The sequence below is a fragment of the Pleurodeles waltl genome, chromosome 4_2 (genome assembly GCF_031143425.1).
Source record: "Pleurodeles waltl isolate 20211129_DDA chromosome 4_2, aPleWal1.hap1.20221129, whole genome shotgun sequence".
Taxonomy (NCBI): domain Eukaryota; kingdom Metazoa; phylum Chordata; class Amphibia; order Caudata; family Salamandridae; genus Pleurodeles; species Pleurodeles waltl.
Window position 1 is genome coordinate 54865573 of NC_090443.1, and position 18822 is coordinate 54884394.

General features: G+C 47.2%; 1 protein-coding gene across 3 annotated transcripts in view; it reads right to left on the reverse strand.

The window, feature by feature from the left end:
- Positions 1–2664: 2664 nt before the first annotated feature.
- RDH5 (retinol dehydrogenase 5) overlaps positions 2665–18822 on the reverse strand; it is a 104328-nt gene continuing 88170 nt past the window's right edge. For all 3 annotated transcript variants that reach the window (XM_069230629.1, XM_069230628.1, XM_069230630.1), the window contains exons 2-5: positions 15030–15362; positions 9041–9299; positions 6566–6729; positions 2665–3187 (exon numbers count right to left, since the gene is read on the reverse strand). In XM_069230629.1, coding sequence (XP_069086730.1) covers positions 2964–3187; positions 6566–6729; positions 9041–9299; positions 15030–15342 — 960 coding nt within the window. In that variant the 5' untranslated portion in view covers positions 15343–15362 and the 3' untranslated portion in view covers positions 2665–2963. The remainder of the gene's footprint in view (positions 3188–6565; positions 6730–9040; positions 9300–15029; positions 15363–18822) is intronic.

Consider the following 18822-nt stretch of genomic DNA (forward strand, 5'->3'; position numbering starts at 1 on the left):
TTTAGCAGTAATGTTTTTATTATTGTTAGTTGCAGTTTCACACAGAATGTGTTATTAGTTATTTTGCACTACATATAATCTTGTACTCAGCCCAAGGCTGTACATGATTATTTACTGAGTATTGCCGGTCCAAAGAGTGTAATGTCTACCTTACACAGAAAAGATGCATTATCATGTCAGGTCAGTTCTCAGAACAACAACATGTTTTATTATAAAACAACACTCTGCCCCCAACTACGAGGGGACATTCCAGCCAGCCATGTTATGCTTCACCAGGTTGTCGCAGCTCCGCTGAACTTGGTGCCGTCTCTCCATCCACTCGGGAGCACTGCCAGCAGACCAACAGGTCCTCTCCTGCTTATCACTTAGGTATGGGGATGAGGATTATTTGCAGGGACTGGTACGGGCAGAATAGGTTTAACATTGCTATAGCTGTCATGTAGATTTTTAGTAGTGCAGGTAGGGATTTTACATTCACTCGTGTGACAGAATGATGGGACCTTTCATCTGTTTCACTTTTCTGGTCACCATAATAGTGTTGTGTTTCATTGTCCTAATAATCGCAATTCATGCATTTTTACATAGAACGCAGTTGCTTCAATAAAATGTATTGAACCAAATCCTGCTTCTGTTTGTCTTTTGCATGTATGAGCAATGGTTATCCCAGGGTCCCTGTGGTGTAATCAAGCATGGGTTCCTCAACTTCCTCTAACATTATCAGAATCCCCCTCTATATCTGCAGGTCTTCCTAGATATGGTCATTCCATCTAACCTGCTGTAACAGTGTTTCTTCTGCCACGGCCCATTCCTTCATGTTTTTAAGCCAAACCCTTTGCGCTGGGTCCCTGTGTTCTTCGAAGCGATGGTCACCCGCCGTTTGGATAACAATAAGGCCAGCTGCATGAATTTCCATTCCATTTGCTTACACCTTTGCCTTTTAATAGCCCCCGAGGGGCACATCACTGGAGTCAGTTCCTAAGCTAAACCCCCATACGTTTCAGACTCCGGACTAGGGGTGGCTCCTCCGCAATGGCAGAGGAGCATCGCCCCTCTGGCTAAAGGATGAAAAATAAAACAATAGTTACACTATTGTTTTATTTTTCATCTGCTGGCTCAGCCAGCAGTACGGGGAAGAGTGGGGCTGAACCATGGGAGGAGGGAGGAGGTGAGAGCACACCTAAGTGCACATGTGTGTTTGGCTGGCTGTCTCAGGCCAGCCAAACACAGATGTGCACTAAGGTTTCTCCAGCGTGGCTGTGTTTGAGCCAGCAGCACAGGGAGGGGTGGGGTGGCCCAGGCCATGGGAGGGGGTAGGAGGGGAGAGCACACCTAAGTGCGCATGTGTGTTTGGCTGGCCATCTCAGGCCAGCCAAACACACATGCGCACTTAGGTTTCTCCAGCCTGGCTGTGTTTATCAGCCGGGCTGGAGAAACTGCACAGGCCCCAGGGTAGTGTCTGAGCGGCAGTCCAAGCCGCTCAGACCAATCCCGATGCTGCTTTTATGCTAGCTTTTGCATGAAAGCAGTGCCAGGATTGCTGGGGAGCCTATGCTGGTGTCCCAGTGAATGCTGGGACACTAAAAGAGGAGCGAGGTGGCAGGAGTCGGAGGAACAGCGAAACTGTGAAAAAGATAAGTTAAAAAAAAAAAATCTTTGTTTACCCTCCTTGTTCTCCCCCCTGCCCCCCTTTGACATTTGCAGGGGGCCACTGCTGTTCTGGAATAGATTGTCACAGAATATTTAGCCGAATGGGTTAGGCCGACAGCTATCAAACGGTGTGGGATAAAACTCAGTCCCCACATGCGGTGGCGTTGCCACCCAAAAACAGCAGTCTCGTCCCCATGACAAGAGTCCTACAGCAGCCCCAGGGTAGAGCATAAATCTAGCTAAATCATTCTCCAAAATACATGTGCTTAAAGATTCCTAGGAGAAGAGTTGCTTTGTGTTCCTCATAATCTAATTGTTTCAGGTTGAAGAAATGGTGTCCTACAAAGGTATGAGGGTACTTGAATTAAAGTTGCAAGTTTCATACTGTTTTGACATCACAAGACCGGGGTAGTGCGTCCTTGGTCAGATGGTGAGTATGAAGCTGGTTCGATGTCACGAGTGGAGGAGAATGCCCTTGGTCGGGTGGATGGTATGATAATGTTTCAATGTCACAAGAGCAGAGGAGAGTGTCCTTGGGTCAGATGGTGGCTATGAGAGTGGTTCAATATCACAAGAGTGGAGGACAGCAACCTTGGGTCACATGGCCATTATGAGATGTATTTGATATACCACAGGGACAGTGTGTGCTATGCTTTAAAATAGTCAATCAGAAGTTGAAAGGACCGGATTACACAGGACTCAGCAATATGTAAATGTTTCTAATAACATTAGTTTAAAGTTTATAAACCGGCCTTGGCATTCTTGTTTTTGGGGGGGGGGCTGACGTGGTTGTGTGCGCAGCAGGCAAGTAGACGACAGGTCCCAGATCAGTGTCACACAGAGGCAAGAGGCTAATGTCCATTGGCCGGCATGGGGCTAGCTCAGTATCATGCAAGGGACCCAGAGTGCGTCTGTTGATATTTTACATACATATTTCTTTTCAGCGGGGTGTCATCACTTCATACAGCACCATGACGCCTTGCTAGGACCTGGGAAAAACACTCAGTAACACAAATATCATCAAATAATCTTTATTCATCATCAGGTTAAAAAAGAAAGAACAAAATTTGAACTACTGAAGTACTCTATCTAGAAAATGTACAAATATGAGAGGAGGATGTTGCTGTTGGTTTTTGTCTGATCCCTGGGGTCCTCCGGGTCGTAGCTGCATCCAGGGATTCTCTGCTTCCCCAGCAGGCCCCCGTGGCCCTCCACTGTTTTGCAGGTTCCACTGGCTCTCAGATGCATCCACAGGACATAAGGGGTTTTACTACACCCCTGGGGGCTTGCAGCTGGCCCTGGGGGGCCTCCGGCGCTTAGCGGGCCCGATGTGCTGGTTTAGGCAGGATGAAGGCCAGCACGGCATCAATGATGAATGCAGGCAGGTAGGACCCCGGGATCCAGACCAGCTTAGCATCCCAGCCGGGGCTGTAGCGGGTGCGAGGATGACGAGCCTCCAGAGCGTGCTCGATGCACTTGGGCACCTTGGAGATGTCCGGGTCACAGATGAAGGTCATTATTGTCCGCTGCACCCGCAGATCTAGGGAAGGAAGAATGATTATATTAATATCTTCTTGTTTCATAGAGCATTTCATGGGGCGCTAGGTGCCAGGGTCTCACTGCTTCACGGTGCTGCAACTAGCAGGTGTTACTTTTGCCACGCGCAGAGGTATTGTTATGCATGTCAGTCAGCGAGCGCCACTTCTGTGAACAGCAGGTTCTAAACCTGGTAAATCAATGCTATAATGCAGCAGCAGGGGGGGAATACGAAGTGTTTCACACTGTTCCTATGTCATGAAGGAATTCCAGGCTGCTCTGAGGGGGCTCTCTGAGTGCCTGCCGGTGCAGTGCTGGCTCTCTGCTCCAATGTAGAGCACGCCTTTGGGAGGGGTGGGTGAAGGAAGACACTCAGGGCCATATTCATACTTTTTGACGCACAACAGCGCCAACACAGTAGTGCATCGAAAATGTCAACGCCATTCCAACGCGCCATGCGGGCGCCTTGTTTAAGGAATGACGTTAGCCGGCGCTGCGGACTGGTCTGAGTAAAAAAAAATGTCGCACAACAGGCAGCGCCGGCGTAGGGGAAAATGGGGGTTGTGCGTCAGAAAATGGTGCAAGTCAGGTCTGAGGCAAAAATTATGCCTCAAACCGGACTTGCGCCATTTTTTGACACACAATCCCCATGGACATGACTCCTGTCTTAGCAAAGACAGGAGTCATGCCCCCTTGCCCAATGGCCATGCCCAGGAGACTTCTGCCCCCGGGCATGGTCATTGGTCATAGTGGCATGTAGGGGGGCCCAAATTAGGCCCCCCTATGCCACTTAAGAAAAATATACAAAAATACTTACCTGAACCTACCTTTACTTACCTGGGATGGGTCCCCCCATCCATGGGTGTCCTCTAGGGGTGGGCGAGGCTGGCAGAGGGTGTCCCTGGGGGCAGGGGAGGGCACCTCTGGACTCCTTCTGAGCCCACAGATCCCTTAACGCCTGCCCTGAGCCAGGCGTTAAAAAATGGCACACAACAGGCTGTGCGCCGTTTTTTAAGGCCCACCCCCTCCTGTGCATCAAAATGACGCTGTGGTATAAATAAGGCGCACAGGCCTTAAAGTCATTTTTCGGAAGGGAACGCCTACTTTGCATATGATTAACGGAAGGCAGTTTCCCGCTTCAAAAAAATGAGACATAAGGCAGAATTTTGACATCCGTGTGCTCGGCCGAAAAAGTTTAAATATGGGGCAAGGTTTGCGCCGAATGTGCGTTGAAATTTTTGATGCACATTTAGCGCAAACAGAGTATAAATATGCCCCGCAGGGTGGTGCAGTCGGTGGCAGGAGGCTATTTTTTCACATTTAGCCTCAGAAAGAGAGGCTTACCCATTACTCCTTTGCCCCGTGTAATATTGTAAGCGATGGCAGATGATGCTGGCGCACGCCATACATAGCATAAAACTATAGGCTTTTTTCTCTGCATCTGCGTGTTACTCACAGGTGGCAGCAGGCACAAAATGGGCGATAAAATGCAAAGTTGTTTCACACAGTGCCCCCCACAATATCTTGTTCTCAAGGGCCCTAAAATCCTGAAAATAATTCGTCGTGCAAAAGGCATGGTGAATTGTGCCCTATCTGTCAATATGTGGTGACTTCATTTCTGAGTGTGAGCCTTAACTCTCTCTCAAAATCATGGCCACACTTCCACTCTGCCTCCAGAGTCCAGCTTCCGAAATGACCCACCCCTTGAAACTGTCTTTTCTGTTTCGGTGCCCTTTTTCTATTCTGGCCTAAAATTCCGAGTTCCCTACACATCTGGTACCCTCCTCCCTTAGTGGCCATCGCCGCCACGATGCTCACATGTAGACAGGACACCATGAAACTCCCAGAATACAATGCTTTGTTGAACGAAAGGTCAGGAATTGATCGTCGGTAGCCTATTAACATGGAGCCATCTGCCAAGCTTGTGTATTCCCAGAATCTCTACAGTTGAAGTTGAGTGGTTTCACACTGGGTCCCCAAATTATATTATAATCACCCCAACCCTTCGAGGCTCTGCTTTCTTATGTTCCTTCTTCTCACTCATCCCCAGGTCTCAGACCCGGTAGTGATATAATACGGACATTGAAATGGTTCCCTTTCAGACCCTGTATTCGTGCCCTTAGTTGTTCATGCAGAGACACTGATCGAGTTTTAACTGTGGGTGTAAAACATGTTAAAATAATCTATGTCGCTCCTGCTTATATTTCACATGTTTTAATTAATCCTGCATTCCCTCTGTGTGTTTGCTTGTTCTAAAATGTTGTGTTGTTTTTGTTCAGGTAGCATGTTACTCTTGTCAGGTGCATAATTTGAATTGTTACTTTCAGTTCTCCTCCAGCTGCAAGCAAACTACAGGCATACAAAAACAGAGCGCCGACTTTTATGAGTTAATGCTGATCGACGCCCTGAAAGTGCAACTTTCCATGTAATAATACACACTCCTTGGCAGAACTAGGCTATCAGTTAAAGCCCATGGTTCAGACCTTATTAATGATTCCTTATTCAGTTTTCATATTGGTATCCCATGTTCTCTTTGCTAGCCTTCTACCTTGCCTGAGATTATACCTTCCTTCCTGCTGCGGTGGCTTAAGTATCATAATTTTATATGTTTTCACTGTCACACTAAAGTCCCTCTGGCATGCAGTCAAATATTGTCACTAACAGGGGCGGCTCCTGTAGGGGCAAAGCAGCGGGGTGGGGGCCCCACAACATAAAAATAAAAAAAAAGACACTTACCTCTGCCGCCACCGTCTAGCTGCTCTTCTGGCTCCTGCTCCACTCGCTGCAGGCACAGGCTCCCAGCCTGCCCTGTGACCAATCCCAATGCTGCTCTCGCATGAGACCAGTGTTAGGATTGGCCATAGAGCCCCTGGCTTGGCGCTCCGAGGCAGAGAGGGAGCCTCTGCCTGCTCTGTCTAACCCTGCAGCCCAGTGCTGAGTTGGACAGAGCCCAGTGCGCATGTGTGTATGGCTGGCCCGAGATGGCCGGCCAAACATATATGCTCACTGAGAGGAGTGCTGTGCACTCCCCCTCCATCCCGGTCACCGCCCGTGGCCCAGCTTCCCTGAAAAATAAAAACGATAATAAACACAGTTTTTATTTTTCATTTTGCAACTCCTGCTGCTGGCACGGGGCGACACTCTTCCACCATAGTGGAGGAGCTGCGGCCGGTCCCTAATTTCAGACGAAGAATTATTAAGAAGGTCTGGAAAGGGTAAGCCATTCGAGCCTTCTGTTAGGCTGAATGCTCCTAGGTCACCCTTTATAAATTAAGCGCTTAGATAAGACTATACCACAGAAGAGCAGTGTGTGATGGTGCAGCTGTAGAGAGAGAGACAGGATGTTTAAAGAGTAAATAATTTTTGCTTTGCCCAGACGTACAGTTTTGGAAATATTTATCTCCGTAGGTTCGCCTGGCATCAGGATCCATCTGGTTCCAGAGCTTCTGCAGAGCGTCCTCAATGGAATCCAAGCTGGTGACAGCGGTCTTAAAGAACCCAGGCTCAATGATGCATACCTTCACTCCGAAGTGGTACATGTCACGCCTGCAACAAAGAAGAAAGCCAAGCATCATCAGTGATGGAGACTGCATCAGAGCTCATATGCTGTTCAGCATCTCTGTGGTGAAATGCCATAGTGTCAGTTTGGGAGGCGGAGTCACATGTTCACTAGTACCTGGTAATGTAACAAAATCAGATGTAAAGTGTTGAACCACCGCTAGCGGGAAACATGATCTGTGTGGATGGAGTCATTAATGGACCATAAATCTGACACTCGCCTTTGAGGTGGAGTTACTTGCAGAAGAAAGGTCACTTGTGGAGTCAGTGGTCACCTGTGGAGGCAGGGTCACCTATAGGGGTGAAGTCACCTGTAAAAGCAAGGCTACTGTTAGAGGTAGGTTCACCCACAGAGGTAGGGTTGCCTGAAGGAGTGAGTCACCTGCAGAGGCAGGGAGATCGTAGAGTTGGAGTCACCTGTTAAAGCAGGTTACCTGTAGAGGTGGACACCTGTAGTGGCGGGGTCACTTGAAGAGGCAGGGTCACCTGTATAGGTGGAGTCACTGTTAGTGGCAAAGTTATCTGCAAGAGTAAGGACAACTCTAGAGACAAAGGTTCATATTTATACTTGTTTTGCGCCGAATTTGGTTTTTTTTTTTTTACGCAAATTTGGTGCAAACCTAACTCATATTTATATTTTGGCACTAGACCCATCTAGCGCCAAATTTATGGTGTTAAAGTCATTTTTTGGACGTGGAAACCTACTTTGAGTTAATGAGATGCAAGGTAGGCGTTCCCATGCAAAAAAAGACTATAGCCCTAGAGCCTTATTTATCCCCCCATGCCAAAATCAGGCATGGGGGGAGGAGGGGTCAAATAATTGTGCAAAGCATTGCTTTGCACCATTATTTAACACCTGGGTCAGGGCAGGTGTTAGGGGACCTGTGGGCCTATTTCCATGGTGGAACACCAGGGAATAAGCCCACAGGTGTCCTCCCCAGGCCCCAAGGACACCCCCCACCCACACCATAGTGACAGTGAAGGATGGGGGACCCCATCCCAGGTAAGTATAGGTATTTTTTTTAAAGTGCCATTGGGGGCCCTGAAATGTCCTCTCCTACATGGCACTGGGTGCAATGACCATGCCCAGGGGACCCTGGTCCCCTGTGCTGGCCACTGGAGTGATGGGCATGACTCTTGTCTTTTCTAAGAAAGGAGTCATGTGGTATGGATGGTTTTGCGCCCGAAAATGATGCTAGGCTGGTTAGAGTCATTATTTTTTTACTGTAATTCTTTGGTGCAAAACACCCATCTCCCATACCGCCAGCCCCACCCGGCTAATGTCATATTTTTCTTTTTTTACACTAACCTACCCTTTGCACACCGTCTTGCACCATTCCATAAATATGGTGCCCGGCTGGTGCTCAGAAATGGTGCAAGCCGGTGCTAAACGTTTTGGTGCAAAACTGCATTAGTGCAGTTTTGCATCAAAAAGTATAAATATGCCCCATAGTGGGTCCTTTGGCACAGTGAGCACAGAATTCACATCTCGCTTCACACTTAGGGCATCTACACTTAGGGCATCAACTGTGCCAAAGGCCTCAAGCTGCATCCTACTGATGAGACCCAACTGGGCCAAAATGGGTCTGAGCTTGCTTGTGTTCCCTTTTAGAGGGACTTTCCTTACAGCTTAGCATGGACTGTTTCCATGAAGAGCAAGGTCGGTAATGATTTACAAAAACAAGCCTCTTTCTGGAGTAGCATGGTGAGTGAAAAATGCTGGACTGGAATGCTGCACTAAGTAATCATTAGTGACTGAATAATTCAGTCATTCCATTGTCATCTTGTTGTTATTTGTCAGTCACACCCTAAGTGTGATCAATATGCCCAGATGTTGGTTCTGTGCTCACTGTGCCATAGAAATCAAACTGCACCCTATTGATGAATTCCAAATAGACCAAATCTGCTCTGAGGCTGTGCATGTTCCCTTTTTGAGGAGGCCCTAGGTCACCTTCGGGGGTGTTCTCATATCTAGCTGCTGGGTTATATGTAGAGGAAGGGTCACCTGAATTGCCAGAGTTACCTGCAGGTACAGAGCCATCAAAATGGCCATACATTCACTCTCAGTGTGCAGACACACATTTAGTGAGTGGAGATCAGCTGGAGGTGCATTCGCATGTAGTAGGCAAAGCCACACAATCACCTGCCATTGTTGAAGGCACCTGTAGTTGGTAAAGGGCCACACTCTTCTGTAATGGGTCTATTTGTTGTCTTTTGGAAGTAAAGTCACCAGCACTGGTTAGGTCATGTGCACAGAGTAAAGGTTCAGGCATGTTTTCAGGAGGTACTCTGCACTTACCGTAGGCTGTCAGAGAAGGCCTCCACTGCATATTTCGACACGCAGTATCCTCCACCATTAGCCGATAATCGACCCAGGACACTGGCCATGTTCACCACACGCCCTGTGGCCCTCTTGATCATGGGAAGGAAATTTAGGGTGACCTCGATTGTCCCAAATGTGTTGACCTCCATGACCTTCCTGTAGTCATGGACAGTCATCCATTCTGTTGGTCCAATGGGATTGGCCACACCTGCATTATTAACCAATGCGTGAAGGCCTGGAAAAAAACACAGGTGCTAATGACAAGGCATGAACATGTGAGCAGTAATAACTAAAGTAATTTATATTTTTTATACAAACATACACATTTACAGACTGAAATGTATCCAACATTCCAATTTCACAAAATGACACTTTTCAAATAAAATCTTATGCGAAGATTCTAGTATTATTTTACAAATTATAACTGTAGAGCAAAACACCTTTTCATGTTCTTATGAGGTGCTTAGACCTATGGAAAGAGTGAATAATAGTAAAATAAAATTGGCTAGGCAATAAGTGGTTGTAGGAAAGTGCCACTGTTGGCATGGTTACCACTCCCCCACACTTTTTGCCTAATATCATGCCAACTTTGATTGAGGGTGTGCTGGGATCCTGCTAACCAGGCCCCAGCATCAGTGTCCTTTCCCAAAATTTGTGCCTTTGTTTCCACAATTGGCAAACCCATGGCACACAGTTAAGTCCCTTGTAAAAGGTACCCATGGTACCGAGGGCCCTGTGGCGAGAAAAGTACCCCAAGGGCTGCAGCATGTGTTATACCACCCTGGGGGACCCCTCACCAAGCACATGCAAATCGCCTTTGCAGCTTGTGTGTGCTGGTGGGGAGAAAAGGCAAAGTCGACATGGCACCCTTCTCAGGGTGTCATATCCACAAACTACTGCCTATGGCATAGGTAAGTCACCCCTCTAGGAAGGCCTTAGAGCCCTAAGGCAGGGTGCACTATACCACAGGTGAGAGCATAGATGCATGCGCAATATGCCCCCACAGTGCCTAAGTCCATTCTTGGTCATTGTAAGTGCAGTCTAGCCATCTTGAGTATATGGGGGCATATTTATACTTTGTGGTGCAAAACTGCACTACCGCAGCTTTGCATCAAAATGTTTTGCACCAGCTTGCACCATTCCTGAGTGCCAGCCGGGCACCATATTTATGGAATGGTGCAAGCCGGCGCAAAGGGAGGGCTAGCGTAAAAAAAATGGCGTTAGCAGGGTGGGGGTGGCGGTATGGGAGAAGGGGCTTTTGCACCAAACAATGATGTCAAGCAGGTTACAGTAAAAAAAATAATTACTCTAACCAGCCTTGCGTCATTTTCTTACGCAAAACCATCCATACCACATGCACCATTATTTGACCTCTCCTCCACCCCCTGCGTGATTTTAGCATGGGGGATAAATAAGATGCTAAGGCCATAGTCATTTTTTGCACGGCAATGCCTACCTTGCATCTCATTGACGCAAGGTAGGTTTCCACGTCCAAAAAATGACTTTAACTCCATAACTTTGGCACTAGACAGGTCTAGCTCCAAAGTATAAATATGGAGTTCGTTTTGCACCAAATTTGCGTAAAAAAAATGATGCTAATTCGCCGCAAAACAAGTATAAATATGCCTCATGGTCTGGGAGTTTGTCATTACGAACTCCATAGCTTCAATAATGGCTTCACTGAACACTGGGAAGTTTGGTGTCAAACTTCTCAGTACAAAAAACTCACAATGATGCCAGTGTTGGATTTCTTGAAAAATGCACCCAGAGAGCATCTTAGAGATGCCCCTTGTATGTTAGCCAAACTGCTAATGTAGGACTGACCAGTCTGTGTCATCCCGCCACTTTCAGACAAGTTCCTGACCACATGGGGTGAGAGCCTTTGTGATCTCTGTGGCCAGAAATTAAGCCTGTCCTGGGTAGAGGTGCTTCACACCTCCCCACTGCAGGAACTGTAACAACTGACCTCAAAGGCTCAAGCCTCATGTTATAGTGCCCCAGAACACCCCAGCAGATGGAGTTGCCCGCCCCCCGAACAAAGCCTCACTTTTGGTGGCAAGTCCGGCGGGAAAATTAGGGAAAACAGGGAGGAGAGACCACCCCAGCTAGTACCACCCCTAAGGTGTCCAGAGCTGAGGTGACCCCCTCACTGCAGAATTGTCCATCCTAGGTTTGTGTCCCCCTCCCCAAAGAGAGTGGACACAAAAAGGATGTAACCACCCTCAGGGACAGTAGCCATTGGCTAATTCCCTCTGAACCCTGTAATGCCCCTAAATACAGGATTTAAGAGCTCTCCTGAACCCAAGTTGTCATGTTCCTGGTGACCTGAGAAGAAAGAAGAAGGACTGCTAAGTTGAAACACCGGCAGAGAAGAAGGAAGACGAAAATTGACTTGGCCCCAGCCCTACACACCTGTCTCCTGCTTTAAAGAACCTGCACAAGAACAGTGACGCCTCCTGTGGGACGAGTGACCTCTGCCAAGCTCCAGAGGATTGCCCTGCATCCCAAAGGGTCAAGAACTCCAGAGGACAGTGGCCCTGTCCAAAAAGAAACTACACCAAAGGACTCCAAAACTTCCTCGGATCTACGAGTCTTGGCCACTCTGTACCTGATGCCCACGGCCCATGTCCAGGTGGCCTAACTGGCTAGAGAGGATCCCCAGGTGATTCTGAGCAAGTGCCCACCCTAGGTTGACCTCTCCTCCCCCTCACGACAACGCCTGCAGTGTGAATCCAGAGGACCCCGTGACCTCGAAAGCTCCAGACAAAGATATCCTACGCCTAAAGGTACACTGCACTCACAGCCCCCAGGCCTTGAAGAACCTGACCACTGGTGCAGCAACGTTCAGCAGGTGGCCATCCTACTTGTCCAGCCTGTGGTTTTCCCGAACCGACCCCCTGGACCCAGCCTGCAGCATCTAAGTCACCCCCGGGGTACCCTCATAGGAAAGCAGTGGGAGCCCGATGCTCTGTTTACACCCGGCTGCCCCTGTGCCGCTGAGGGTCTGTGTTTGATACCTACTTGTGCCCCCCCACCCCCGGTGCTCCTCTAAACCCCCCCGGGTCTGCTCTCCAAAGACGCGGGCACTTACAGCTGTTTATTTATTTTGGGGCGTTTTCCATAGTGCAGACATTATCCCATAACTTGTGGGAGGCTTTTCAGGATAGTGGGATAAATAATATCTGTTCATCGGGTAGGTTGCATAAAGATCGCAGTAGTATTCGCATTTCAAATGGAAATTGTGGTCGACCTTGATTATGGTAGGTATTTCTGATTGGATATCCATTAATGCATAATTAATAATTAATGCGTAATTAGCACACACATATTTCAAGAGAGAGAATAGAATATAGCGATCCAAAGTTCCATGTGTTGGTGTGTATACTAAGCAAAGAGTGAGGCAGTATGGTATTAATGAAGAGAAGGAAAGGATCACACATTTGGGCCCATATTTTAGCGCCGCATTTGCGTCATTTTTTTACGCAAAAGCGGCGCAAACTTACAAAATACAATTTCAAAAAAGCAAATGTAGCGCTAAATAAGTATAAATATGGGCCTTGGTGTCACGAGGTGCGCATTGAAGAGCTGAGAAAAGGAAAGAGAGACTGGTGCCAGCCATATTGTGGAACTTATAGAGGAGGCGAGTGTAAGGGGGGACCAAGGAACCTGATACATATTCGGTCAGAAACCAAGAATGGAATTCAAGTCAATGAGATTATGGAAAAATAACCCATGCGGCAGCGAGGTTGTGAATAGAGGTTGAGAGCGTGTTAAATTGAGTCAGGAGCAGGGGATTTTTCAGGCAGGCCTAGAAAGTGGTAAAAGAGGAGCCTTGCAGGTCTACGGAGGGGGTGGTCGCACAGCCTGGGGCTTTGAAAGAAATAGAGAACCAGCGGTGCCGGAGTGACATCCAGTCAGTGCTTAACTTGTTAAAAAAAAAAAACAGCAAGTGTCGGGATCCAAAGTTTTATTCAGAAGCCCATGGCCAGAGCTACCAAAGGTTGGGGTGTTGCATACTAAAGCTGTGTTGTCTTGTTTCCGCATAATGACTCTTTATTTCATGACCGGACACTCCCTGCCTCCTTATCTCACTCTTGCAGGTCCATTTAATTCCTGCTATCTCCATTGCTAACCTTTTTTCAGTTTTTTCTTCCTTCTTCTTGCCCTCTTTTGTGTTTTTTTTTCTCTTGTTCTGGATCAAAGTCTGTTGAGGAAAAATAAGTGTCAGTCCCCAAAAATGAGTGCTGGTAGGCCCCACCTACACCCACCGGCTCAAATTAAGCACTGCATCAGGAGGGTAGTGGCAGAAAGACACTGATTGATGTGCTGCAGGGAGCAAGCCAGCTCCTTTGCGGCAATGACCACAGTGGCCACACAGTGCATGCATGGCGGGGGACTAGACAATGACCAAGTACTGACACCCGATGTACAGGTCCAGTATGGCATTACTTTGACTTCTGGACGGAGCAGTGACACACCATCAACAGTGACATAGTGGTCATGCACTCACTATACACTGTGGGGAAGACTTTTGGCCACAAAAGTTTCCTGAGTATATGCTTGTCCGTTCATCAGTTTCCAATCACAATAGGGCATTAGGTGTGCTTTCATTGGAAGGAGTTAGACACCAGCGAAGCAGTGACATACAGTCATTAATCAGCCAGCGCATAGCATTGAAAATGGTCCTGCATGATGCACACACTGGTGCAGCAATAAAGAGATGCTAGTCAAGGCATGAAAATCACTGATGTTCAGAAGAGAATAGTCATGCACTGGTGCAATGGGGACATCTAGTGACAAATTAGTGTATGGCTTTGCCTGAGATTAAGAAGAGAACAGATTGACACCAACAGGAGTGACACCTCGTGGTGACATACACATTATTTGAGACCTTGGAGCAGGCACTAGAACAACGTTGAGACCTGGAGGCAGGCCCGGTACTGCATAAATTGAAGGGAGAATAGAGTCAAATACACATGCAACAGTGACCGAGTAGCCTTGGAATATGACCTTGACTGAGGTCAGTAGAGAGAAGAAACCAATGAAGCAGCGACCATATCACTGTACGGCATATGCCGTGTTGAGAACCTGGAGGCAGCTGACGGACACCACTTCAACTGTGGGACAGCCAATTAGGCAAGGGGGAAATCCTAATAACGCGGGTGTAATTTGTGTGATTGTGGGAACTTCGGGCTATGCTTACTACGCAAAATTACCAAAATTACACCATTATGCCAGTTGCCTGGTTACACCATCATTCACAATAAAAAAAAATATAGTGCAAATAGCTGTTGTTTGCGGAAGTTGCATTTTTGGTGCTATTGTTTTAGTGCAAAATCCGTCCATGTGTCAAAAATTGATACAAGGGTGCATTTTGTGTTAAAATATAGCACTAAATGGTGAATATTCACTTTGCATAATGACTCTTAATTTTGTGTAATTTATCCAAACTTTCACAGTAGAAGTGCAGCAGTAACACCTGATATCCAGTGAACATGGCATGGGCTCAGGTCATGGAGTGAGCAAACACTTGTTTTGCTAGGACGCCTGGTGGTCAGTCACAGTATGGCTCTGGCTGAAGTCCCTGGCGCAGTCAGACAATGGTATAATGATGATTCCAGAGAACATTCACATTATACCTTTTGCATTTCAGTTATGGGCAGCAGACAGAAGCGCAGCAGGGACATCTGGTGTCCAGACATAGTATAGCACAGCACAAACTAAGCTGCTGGATGGAGTAGATACTGGTTATTTCATGACACCTGGTGTCCGGTCACAGTATGGCACTGGATGAAGACTATGCAGGTCGTACAGGAGACAGAAAGACAATGATGTAAAGGGGATCCCAGAGAACAATCACATTATGGTATAGCCTGCAGGTTTGTTAGAAGAAGCAGACAGTGGTGGAACACTGAAACCCAGTAATCAGTCACTGAGGGGCAGTGAGACCCTTCTCCATCCTCACCTTTCTCCCCCACTTCTGCAGCCACCCATTGCACAGCTCGCTTGATGCTCTCGGTGCTGGTGACGTCCAGTAGGGTAGTTTTCAAGTTAGGGGACGTGCCCGTCTGCAGATCGTCAGCTCCCTTCTGGGTCAAACAGCCAGCCAGCACCTTAAATCCTTTGCGGTCAAGTCGCCGTGCCAGTAGGTTTCCAAAGCCTGTGTCGCACCCGGTGATGAACACATGCTTGTTGGTGACGGTGTCAATGGTCCGTTTGTCCCTGAGGAACCATCCTAAGCACCAGATGATTAGGAAAACCACCACGTAGCACCACATGGGGCAGGGCGGCTGGAGACCTGCAAAGACCAAACCCAGAGTCAATAAGTCCAGCACTGAATGCCCATTAACATCAGAGACACTTGACCTGGTCTTGCAACTGAACTTACTCATGACCACAATGGACTTCAACGATTTGTCTACGGCCTTGGACTGACCATTGGTATACTAGCCTCACTCTCATCCACTCAAGCCAAAAACAGTAAGCTACCAATCAGTCACTGTATTAGGCCCCTAAATTAGCCACACGTACATCTATCAAAACACTTCCACTCTATAGAAGTCATGGTCACCTGTACATAAAAATGCAAAGAGTGAAAAGCAATAGCTGCTTCGAAGACATTCTCTAATGAAAACACTCAATAACTGAATCAGTGCAGTAAATCACAAACCACAACCAACCTCAAACATTACAAGAAGATCTCTGAAAAATGCTGAAAAGCCCTCATCAGGTCTAGGAAAGATCATCTTACTTCAAACGTCACTAAAAGCAAAAGAGAAAATCTCACCCCAGCTGTTTAAAATTGCAGCCACTTTGTTAAACCCCACACGCAAGGCATTGCCAAGACTGACTTCCAAAAATATTGCCACAAATTCATGCTTCTTTATCGATAAAATACCTGACATTCAACAGAACTTTAAAATACTTTCATAAAGCACCCAAAAATTAAAACAGCCAAACAAGCCAACCGCAAAAAGAATCTGCTCATGATGCTTTTTCCCTTGCATATTATTGGATACTGAAATCACTGCGAAGAAAAAATCAGAAATCTATGTTGATGCAAATCACCCAGAGACATCAGATCAAAACCCCCACCATGCACCGGGATTACGTATAACTCACACAGGTTAAAGTAATTCACTTTCCCAACCACTGCCTTTTCAGCCCAGCAATCTTGCTAGACTATCTGGTCCTGCTGCTGCCAGGAATTGTCGGAGGGGCGAGGGGAGGGGAGAGATAATAATAAAGGAAAAAAACACTTACCTGCCACTGCTGGATGCCACCTTCGTGTTCCTCACCACCTCAGTTCTTCTTTTGTTGCTCCCCTCCCCACCCATTCCAGATGCTTCTCTCATGCTGTTACCCAGCATGAGAGAAGCGCCGGGATTGGCCTGAGTGGGCTAAAATGCCGCTCAGTTAGGGAGTGGGAGCATGCGCTTGGTCTCCACATGGCTGTGAAATACAGCTCGTGTGGTGAGTTCTAACTGCGCATGTCAGTCTGGCCAGCCTCAGACGGAGGGCCAAACTGACATGCGCACTTAGAGTGCACGTGGCACTCCTCCTCCCTGCTGATGCAGAGAATGCTGGTGCCACCTTAAAGTCCATGGAAAAATAAAATGATAATAAAAAATCTTTTATTATCATTTTATTTTTCTGCTTTTTGCTGCCTTTCTGCATTGGGGCGACGCTTCTCTGCCATAGCAGAGGTGCTGCCCCTGCTAGTTTGGTCTTGCATGGACTTCTTTTGGGGGTCACCATGGTGGCAGTTGCTACCACTGGTTTGACCTTTCTACCTCTGGTACTGTCCTTGAGACTCATGGCTAGATGCGAGTGAGCCACTGACGGCTCGAGCCATGCTAGAGCCAGAAGCATGTCTCTGGCTCAGCTCAAGGTGCTCTCGGATTCTCAAGCCCAAAATTAGCCGAGTTTTCATGTGACTTCTGTCTGCCAACACACATATTCTCATGCTCTAAGAATTAAAAACCAAGCATAAACCTTTAATGTTGAAAAAAACAGAGGTAAACATCTAGTGGTTGAACTGCATAATGGGAAACAAGAAAACCTTGAATCAATCCTGGCTTCCCCACATGATTACATTTTGTGACCCAGGCAAATATTTTATCTCACTGAGTTTCCTTTTTCTTCGTTATCAGACATGTGAACATCTTCAAATATGTGAGTTGAGGATTTGCAATGTACAAAAAAACGAGTATTTGTTTTAATACAATAGAACGTTGCTCCATTTATAATAAGAATCTAGGCATACATAGTGTACAGAATACAACTGCTTGCTTCTTAGCTTACTGATAGCATTGCCGTGAAGGCAAGGGCAGGATTGTATCTACGTTCACGCTTAAAAATTATCGTGCAATGCAGTCATATAAACTGATGTACTAAGGTGAAACGCTTCTGCATGTTAAACAACTACACTTTTTTATGTTAAAAGATTTCTTCATATTCTTATATAATGTTTGTTGAATAATTTACATGCCAAACATTTTCAGGGCTCAGCTCGTTCAGAGGCTCTTAGAGCCAAGCTAGACCATTGGCTCAGCCCTGGAACACTTTTCCCTGTTTGTTTATTGGCTAGACCACCACTCTACCAATGTCTAACATATTGCAAAGGCATTGTCAGAGAAGGAAAGTGAACAGGTCTCAGAAAATGCAGAGATCACTTTCTGAAGTCCCTTCCTCTGTTCCTCTCATATCCGTTCAACAGCAAACAAAAGACTGATGAAGGACTATGAACAGCACAAGTGTTGTGGACTCCCATTCCTGGGCCATAGCTCTTCTAGGCCTCATATTGCTGCTAAGGGCCTGAGGAAGGAGCAAGGTATGGGGACATATCCCCACTAGCTACAAGTCCAGGGTGTTGCAGAGGGAGAAAAGACCACCAAAGGGACATACACATGCAATGAGGGGGTCTGTAGCTTTGGAGACCAGACCTGACTGCTTGATTCAGATTGGTGTGTTCACTATTTTCAGAGCAAGTCTGGAAGCTGGGCAGCAACCCAAGGGGGGCAAAAACCACTGATTTTTTTGCATCAATTTAATGCAAGGGGAGCAACTCCTTAGACAAGGGTCGTTCCCCTGGGGGGCAAATTTATTTTAGGTCATTTCTGCCCCCCTTGGGGGCAGATCGGCCTATTTTTATTAGGCTGATGGGCAGAATCCAGTAGGCACCAGGGATTTTGATTTGTGCCAATTTCACACAAGGAGAGTGACCCCTTAGGAAAGGGTTGCTCCCTTGTGGGGGGGGGGGTGGATTTATTATAGACCATTTCTGCCCCCATTGGGGGCAGATCTTCCTATTTCTAGTAGGCCGATCTGCCAGGGGGGGCAGAAACCACTTAGGAACCAGGGATTGGTGTGTGTGTATGTGTGTTTTGTTTGGGGGAGCAGCCTCTTGGGCAAGGGTCGCTCCCCATGGGGGCACATTACTGTTGGCCATATCTGCCCCCCTTGTGGGCAGATCAGCCTATTTTTGGAAGGCCAATCTGACCCAAGGAGGGGGGGACAGAAAGCCCACAAGAGACCAGGGAAATGTTTTTTTTTTTTTAAAAAGAGGGTGGGGTACCCCCACCCCAAATAAATGGGGCCAAAGCTGTTCTGTCCACCATTGGGTAGATGGGGCAATTATCCCCGATCCACTCCCCGGGGGGGAGGCAGAAGACCTACTAGATGCCAGGGAATAAAAAAAAAATTGTGCGGTGGTGGCTACCAACCAGTATGGGCACGGGGTATGCCCCCACCCCAAC